Below are 8,966 nucleotides of genomic sequence, written 5' to 3'. Positions count from 1 at the left end.
TATGTTCTTTCTGTTTATCATCATTATAAAACTGATCTCTAAGACTAGATTCCTAACTTGATTGGATCATAGGATCGTTAACTGCAGGAAATTACAGAATTCAATGTGATCTTCTTGCTCCTTCTCGGGCATCACTGTTTGGTATGAAACTTTTCTTCACTCACACGCAAATGTATCTCTCGTATTAAATCTAATTTCATAGAAATGATTCCACCATGGTGCAATGGTTAACAGGTCTAGTTACAACAAATGTGGGACAGAGCAGGACCAAGGCAGGGCACACAACCCACCCACCTGCTGCTCCCTTGCAGGTTGGTTGATCAAGTGGTTCTCAGAGATATCGGAAGATGAGCCGTGGTGTCCAGATGTCACAGTCTGTTCTGTGCCTTGGGTTAAGGAGGTTTTGTTAGTTGTTTGCTCAAAGGCTAAAAACAGGAAAGAAGCACTCTCGCAAAGGACATTTTTGCATGTGTTTTGTACTTTACCTTAATTGAAAGGTGCAGCATTGCTGTTCATCAGTTGTTTTTAGGAAGTGCAACCTGGTCCCTCCTTTCTTAAGTCTCAACCAGTGCTGTGGATGGCATTAGCCAAGGTGGGCTGCTCCCTCACTCACTATAGCCCACATCCCGTTGATACTTGTCACAACATTAATAACCTCCAAGTACATCATGCAAGTGGTTGTGTACTACCTTTATCTGGTGCACTGTGGCATTAAGTAAAGGTACAAGGATATGATAGTGGTTTTGATTTTGAGTGTATTGTATCTTCCCTGTCACCACCATGCCATTATTATCTTTACTATCATCTCTGTCTACAGTGCAGGCAGGTTACTGTAACCTTTGCCATTTTCCCAAAGGTACAGCCACACTGTACATGGGTAGTAGGGAAGGCGGTGGAGAGGAAGTGGAAGTGAGCTGCACAACAGGAAGAGTTGAGCAATTTTGTGTCAACACAGGAAGCAGAGGAGGCTGTGTGGCAGGACATTAGCCATTGTTCTTTGCTCCCTGGGACTGGTGCAATGTCACTATCAAGGCTTTAGAGAATGTTTTATTAAACCTTGTTGACCTGATGATTGGCTAGTCATGTTTGGCTTATGACTTTCATGAGCAGCAAATCGTGCATGGTGTTATGGTGTAGCCCACTACAAATGCCCTCCCAGAGCTTCTTTAGAGCTTGTGCATTCTTCCCTTGGGTCTGGTAGGCTCCCACAATTCTGTACATCTCATAACAGCAGTCATTTCATCATGTCATTGTGACAGTACATAAGAGTATATATAGTATTTGTATTGAGTATATGTTTATAATATTAAATTAACAGACTGGCACCTCACAAAGTGATGAGCAGTTTTAACTAACATGTTGCTTATCATATCAGGACGCTGGGTGGGTTAGCTTGAGGGTAACAGACAGTAGGCCACCAGTGTGAGATACAGTGATGGTTCTTGCCTGCCACCCACCAGGCAGCCCCTTGACCCACTACCCTCCCTGCCAACTGTGTGCTGTGTGGCTGCACCCGAAGGAAAGTGAAATAACAAAATCAGGAAGATGGCAGCTAAGAAAGGTGACTAAATAAATGTATGAAGCATTTAACCACAGGAATATTTTAGGGTGGGATGGCAAGGAATATGGCTGACAACTCACCATTAAAGTAGTCTTTTGAACTATATTTAGCTATATTCCATTTAGTGATTGTTTGTCATTTATGGGTAGGAGTCTTGGCAAGCTTGTTGTTGAGATTAGTGGGTACACAATTCAGAAAAGGAGTTTGTTGACAACTTGTGGGGTAACTTTTTGTATTTGTGTAAAAATAAGTAAGTTTGCCTAAAATTCTCCTTACATAGAGAAGTATATGTAACCTTGTACACCTTTTTTGAGCAGCAGGGTTGATAGAAAAAGACTGAAGCACTGCATATATTTATATAGTTGATTAATGAAGTTTTACATCCTCACAGGATAAGCAGGAACTATACTATGTTTAATCTAAGAAGACAACCAGAATGACAAGTTATGGCACTCAATACCAGAATAAAGGAAGCTCTTATAAGTACTCTGTAGTCTGGAAGCAGAAACTCCCATCCCTCCCACTCCAAGGTTGTAAGACACGACATCCCGCTCAGCAAACCAAACCATTCATCAGTAGGTACGTACTCTCCTTCACTGTGGTTTGGGAAGAAGTAATTAAAGTTTGAGAAATTAATGTTCAGTATTGAAGTGATTACTCTTTTTCTTAATGTTCAGTAATAGTAAAAGGTGCACATTTTGTTGAGTTTCTTGGTGCCATGAAGGCATGATCTCCGCCTCACTGCATCGGCCGCTAAACAGGGCACTTTTCCTTCGTCCAGCCTCACACACACCGTCTCTTTGGACATGTTGGCAACGGGTACTACACATTTGTGGGGAACACTTCTTTAACAGTTAAAGTTATCCTTCTACAATAAGGTGCTTCACATTGTACAGCCTAAAATGTAGCTTTCCATGTTTGTGGCTACAGTAATATTTTTAATTCAGACAGACTAGCAAAACAATATATATGTATACATGAGTGTTTATTTAAACTACACTCATTTAAATGAATGAAGTATTAGATCTTGTTCGATTCTCCTGCACCTACACAGTGCACCACCACCACAGGAAAGTCATATACACATTAAAAAAACTAGAGCAACTTAGATTAAAGTTATTTTAGGTGTTAATTAGTTTTGTGTGTGTTTAAATATAAAAGAAACATTTTGTAGGAGGTAAACTTATACCCTGATCCAAATTGAAATTATCGCCATGTCCAATCAGATCTGGACGGCACGGGAAAAGTGTCTTGCTGAACGGCCCCTTGTCAAAGATGGCCCACGGAGCACAACAGAACGAAAGTTAACTTACTTGACAAAAGGTCATATTTTGATTATGCAATTTACAACCATATTTCACCATGAGCATAATTGATGAGCTGAGTGACTATGCACCATTTCCTGCATCTATCAAACCAGGAGTGAAATATCTTCATGACTTAGTTGACAGGACCACGGGGGTGTTCAGGGGGAGGTGGAGAGTGTCATAGGGAAGGGAAATCACAGTTTTGTTCCTAACATTCATTCTAGGTTTTGTTTTGTTTAGGTGAAAGTTGATTACTAGCAAATATTTAGGAATTCCTGGCATCAACAATTCCATGGATGAAGTAGAATAGTGAGCAGCGGCTCCTGTTTCTGCTGTGAGGTGCATCGTAATTCTGTAACATTGCCGGCTCATTATGTTTTGGGTAATTAGATCAGCATGCCTGAACATTACGTGCCTCTTTGGTGGAGTGGTTAGCACGCCTAGCTCAAAATTCTCAGGTCTGGGTTTGAATCCCAGCCTGAGCAGTCAGCGCAAAACCCATTCAGGCAAACCTGGGGAAAGTAAACTGTGGCAACCCAGATTTCACACTGGCCCTGTGTCCGGGGCAATGGGTCATTACCTGCCACAGGCTCAAGGGTCAAGGTGACAGATGCACTGAGGCCGTGCACAGCTTTAGTGTAAGCCCCAAACTTTATCTTTATACCTTAACATTGTACGTTTTCTGAAAAAAATAATCATCACATTTTCATTTGGGTGTAAACTATATTTATCAGACAAATCCAATGCTAAGTATTTTAACATCTGCAATGTTGGCAGAGAGGGTTCCAGTTGCATTACAAAGGTATAATTTCACCAAGAGAAATACTGGGCCACATTCATAATGAATTTCCCCTCAATAAGTAGCATAAGTTAAGCATATTCAGTGAGTCATGCCTCATCTATTAATGATTTTTATGTAATATTGAAAAATTTAAGACCTAACACTGACTTACATACAGCTTGCACATAAATGTAAATATGACGAGCATTTTACAAAAAAACTGTATGGTGTTAAGGGAAAGGTAAACTTGGGGCCAGGTGTATGTGGCCTTGATGCTCCTCTCAGGCCCATTGGACCGAGCCTGTGGTGGGTACAAACCCAACTCTCAAGGATACGGGGCAAGTCCTACATCCAGGTTACTACAGTTCATCTTTGCCATGCACCCATTTATCGACTAGACTGAAAAGGAGAATGAACAGCTGGTTGGCCCGGGAAAGTCAAAATCAAACTTGGGGCCACATATTTGTGAACAGTCATGCTGACCACCATGGCTGGTGGTAATATGCTATCAATAAGAAGAGGCAAATTAAAAATGACTATAGTCTGTTAAAACCAACTGTTTCTCTGGTGTCTGAGCAGTGTCTAACACCGCTGACTGGCTGGCATCCTCTCTCGGCTCTTATGGAGGTGACAATCACTCACACATGCTCATGGTGTTACATCTTTAAATATTATTCACCTTGTCTCCACTCTTGTGCAAGAGGCAATTATTTCACTCAACACCATTAATCGTAGCAGTGTGATTGTAGATCCTAAATATGCTTGTCTCAACTCAGTAAACCAAAAAGTAAAGAAATAATGAAAACTACAAGTGAAAGAATAGGTCTGAAATGTTAGATCCACTTTTACATGTAGGTACATGACATTATACCGAGTCATTGCTGACATAAACCAATGAGATCGAGAGGCAAGGGAGGCAGCCAGCCAAGCACGCTGCTCAGGTGCCGGAGGAACACTTGGTCTGAACAGGCTGTGGTACATGGAGGGAAAAAAAAAGTTCACTACTTCATTCTGACAATTGTTGAAGCCTCGATTAGCATGATGTTTTGATGATATTGCTGCACACTGTACAGTATTAATAAGGAAGTTTTTGCATAGAAATGCTATGGCAATCTACAGCATTTAGTCTGCTCATTCCAGACACAACACATTTACACATGTAATGATGACGCCTACATCATCCTCACGTTGGGTCCCATAAAGCTTGGAATATTCAAGTGCAGCGCACTGAAATGAGTAAGCCTAAAACTGAGCCTTTTTAAAATTATGCTTGACAGTTCAGTATGTACAAATATACAAAATGTAAAAATAGCTACAAGACAGTTATGATTGCCAGCTGTTTACTTCAACAGCACGGCTGTAGAACAGAGAAATGGGGTGGTACATACACAAACTAGATACAGTTCTCTCCCATTGCTACAAGAGGCCCATGCATAATATGTAAAGTAGCAGTAGCTTAGGATTACCTTCTTGGCCATCCCTAAAGTCCACCTCATCCTGCACCTCCATCCTCACTCAAGTCCCCTGACAACACAACACAAGACATTGTGTAGGATACTGAGTGGCATCTTCAACAAAGTCACCCTTCCATGCTACAAACTTTTCTAAATTGCCTACTATCTCTAAAGTTCCATAGTTTGATAAATAACTTTCAATATAATATATATTTCACACACAACTATGCATCAGAAATCATCTACACATAAGGCAGTTTGTTACAGAACTCATGAAAGGCACCTGAACATAGACACGTCTGCCACAGCACTGCTGCCAATACTAACAACATCAATCACATTTCATGGTGCTACCTAAGTATCTTGGGACACAAGTGACATCGCCTCTGTGTTAAGTTCAACACATTTGGATCATTCAATAAGAATTTACAAACAATACAAGGTAGTATTCAAGTTTTGGGTCACATCAGGGAATACCAAGAAGATAAAGAAACGTCAAAATTCTGTACACAGCCAAGAATGTAGCGACCCAAGTTTATAACTCTTCAGCGAGTGCAAGCCACTGACTCACAAGTAAAGTCTTGAACTTGACAGTAATTGGAACCTTAGTCTTAGCTGTTTGTGCAATACTTTTTTCAGGCAAATATTGTTCTTCATATGTTCAGTGTATGATGACAAGGTAGAAATAAAATACATTGTAAGTCCATATGCAATCAAGAAGATTAACTCCAGTAGTTGGATCCAAAACTGCAGTGAGGGAAGCAAACTGTTGACTCATACCACTTAAATTTTTTTGGCCCTGATTATTTTAGCTGTTTAAAATATTTTAAATTGAATTGTACATGATGTAAAGGATATTAATCAGTGTTCAGTCGTCAGAAATATCTAGCACCCGTGGGCTGATGTAAAGACATCGCCTGGTTAGGTGGGGACCAATGGACAGACACCAGCCACTGGTGCCGCCTAACTGACACAACACTGTGTCTATAGATTTTGCTAAAATTCTGTTCAATCGACCAATGGGTGTTCAAACTTTTTTTCCCGACTGTACATAGATTTAGGTGTTGTTGTCTAAGGTATACAAATTTCACGTCTTAACCCTTTCCATCCATGACGCAGACGTCGGCGTCACAGTATGGAAAGGGTCAAGAGGAATTGGAAGAGGATTAATCCTCTTCTAAACCTCTCAATCCTCCTTTAAATTCCTCTTAATCCTCTTCCATTTCCTCTTAAGAGGTTTAGAAGAGGACTAACCCTTTCCCTACGGTGACGTCGGCGTCGCCGGAGTAAAGGGGTTAACAGCATCCTGTGCAGCCACCTCCAGGCTGAGTACACAGTGGGGCCTTTTGTGTTAGTGCCTCCACACCTTCCACATCTTGCTCCCTATGATCATCCTTTTCTAATCTCTTCTCAGGGAGGAATATATTCTGACAAACATAGAAGCTCTGAGTAACTCGGTCTTGTGGGCTTTTAGATGCATGTGTGAGAGTCTGCAGCTCTGAAGGCATGAATGAAATTGATTGGAAGCATCAACAGTTCCCTGGATGAAGCAGACTACAACTGTTTTTATGATGTAATATTGTAGTTTTGTGAAGTTGCTTATTCATTGGTTTACGTATAAATACAAATATGATTAGTATTTTGAACAGGAAACTTCACAAAACTACCTTACACCATTAAGCAAAAACAGGTGGAGCTGCACAACACTTTTTATAAATCAGGGAATTGCCAACACCAGGAATTAATGTTGCTGCTCCATGTTTCTACATTACTTTTGAAACATTGAATGTCAAAAATTGAACGAAGCGAGCTTGATTTAGAGGCCAAACTCAAGTTTGAAGACTTCCATTAGCCGTGAACTGCGCTGCAAATCTTGCTGAGCACCAGAGTATAATGTAACCATTGTTCTTTGCAGCCTTTGTACTCAGTCTCCAAAGTGCTGAGTGTTCAGTCATACAAGACAGGACAGACATTGTTCTGTTTACTCCTGTCATTTTCAAACAAATGTACTGTAGTTTGTTTATTGTTCCGTTCCTTTCATATTTCAACTTTGAAAGTAGAATATGTAACATAGCACGTCACTTTCAAACTCTCCATTGTGTCCAAGTCCACAGAGATTGTTCGCACACTACTTAAAGAGCAATCTGGCGATCTGCTGCACAAGAAATTTACTATTCAGTAAAACATCAATCATCACCGCTCTGAGAAATATTATGTCAGCTACAATAAGGCAGTGGTAATTTCAAAATTTGATTAGCTATTTTGATGCAGTCCTTTCCTTCAAAGGAATCACAAACAGCAACTTTTTAAATATTCAGAGGGTGCAAGAAGCCAGTTGCTCTTGTCATATCACAGTCACCAGCTTTTCTAAGCCCACTCATGAACTGGCTCCTTCAGTGTGTTGTCCTGAAAGTCCACTCCCACACCTGGTAGAGCAACTTTCACATGTAACACTGGTCTGCCGTAGGAGAGTAAGCACAAGCAATCCCACGCTTCAGCAGTAGCTGTCTGTAGCCACCTTGACAGCCGGGTCATTGAGGGCCTCGGGGTGTGCACACCAGCCTGGGTGCTCCCGCTTGCCCCCACTCTTCCTGCGGGGTGCCCGGCGCGGGGAGCCTGGAGGAGCAGAGGAGTCGTCGCTGGTGTCCCCGGGTACCTGGGCAGGACGGGTAGGAATGGCTGCAGGACCCCAGGGGATGCCCAGATGCTCAGGGGAGGGGGCATCTCTGGCAGGGGATGATTGCCCCTGGGGAAGGAAGGAGGCAGGACCAGCACGCAGACCCTCCCTGATGCGGAGAGGCATGCTGCGGGCGGTGAGGCTGTGGACCTGCCGAGGGGAGAGAGCTGTTAGTGCAATGAAGGGATGTCACTTCACACTAACATAAGAAGGCTGAGGGGGATTTAAGGCAACTAAACAATAGCTTAGAATCTGAAGTATTTTGTTGTGCATAAAAGTGACAGGATAACCACTATCATAACTTATGTTCAATTTTTCTTGTTTGTAAAGTCTATGGGTAAATCTCTTGGCTGAACTGTCTCAAATTTTTCAGCAGAAGTTATAACAGATACTATTGGGATACTATATGAGAAAAGCAATTACACCTGTCCTCCGTATTCGTGGGTTCACTATTCAATGATTCACACATTCGTGGATGCAGCAAACATTTGTGGGGGTCCGTGTCCCCTAACCCCCATGTATAAGGGGGGACAGGTGTATTCTCCCACAAAGGTAGCAACACTAAGCAGCAGGACTCTGTACCTACATTCATGCCGTCCGAGTCTGAGGTGTGGATTATTGTGCTCTGGCAACCTGCCGTCACATGGTGTGTCTGATTCCATGGATGATGAATGACAGTCAACACAGAGGAAATAGTTGTAGTATCAATAATATGCATGCAACAAAGATGAGACAAATGCCATCAATTGGGGTTGATTTTGAAAACTATTAATACTGTCACAGATAGATGTTTTGTCACTTCATAAGGTTGCTGATTATATTTACTAAATAGCCCTGGTGCTGCCCTCTTTGGAGAAAAGTAACAAAACAGCTGGCTGTATCAATATTAATACTCTGAAACTCTAACTCAACTTTAAGTGGATGGTATTCATCCAATATTGTTGCCTGCACATTATTGATACTGACAAGTACATATTTCCTATGAGTAAGCTGTAATATAATTATTAACCATGAAATTGGACACGCCATGGGACAGCAGGTTGCCAGAGCACGATAATGCACGCCTCAGACTTGGGCGGCACGACTGTAGTTACTCGTGCAAACATAAGTAACTACTGAATATGAATAACTAAATATTGACAGCATAAATACTGATTCAAATCTGCTAAGACACATTAATAAACGG

General features: G+C 41.6%; 1 protein-coding gene across 11 annotated transcripts in view; it reads right to left on the bottom strand.

Moving 5' to 3' along the window:
• Positions 1-1,902: 1,902 nt before the first annotated feature.
• The window catches only part of LOC126987969 (uncharacterized), a 146,847-nt gene continuing 139,783 nt past the window's right edge, over positions 1,903-8,966 (bottom strand). For 8 of the 11 annotated variants that reach the window (XM_050845663.1, XM_050845662.1, XM_050845661.1 and 5 more), the window contains one exon: positions 7,781-7,930. Coding sequence is in view for 2 of the 11 variants with exons in the window: in XM_050845668.1 (XP_050701625.1) it covers positions 7,598-7,930 (333 nt within the window). In the remaining 9 variants the exon portion in view is untranslated. Of the gene's footprint in view, positions 7,931-8,966 lie in introns of all 11 variants that reach the window. The other 3 variants (XM_050845668.1, XM_050845666.1, XM_050845667.1) reach the window with 2 other exon arrangements.

Source organism: Eriocheir sinensis, chromosome 67, assembly GCF_024679095.1.
Source record: "Eriocheir sinensis breed Jianghai 21 chromosome 67, ASM2467909v1, whole genome shotgun sequence".
Lineage (NCBI taxonomy): Eukaryota > Metazoa > Arthropoda > Malacostraca > Decapoda > Varunidae > Eriocheir > Eriocheir sinensis.
The sequence above is the reverse complement of the archived record's forward strand: the minus strand, read 5'-3'. Positions and strand labels throughout refer to the sequence as shown.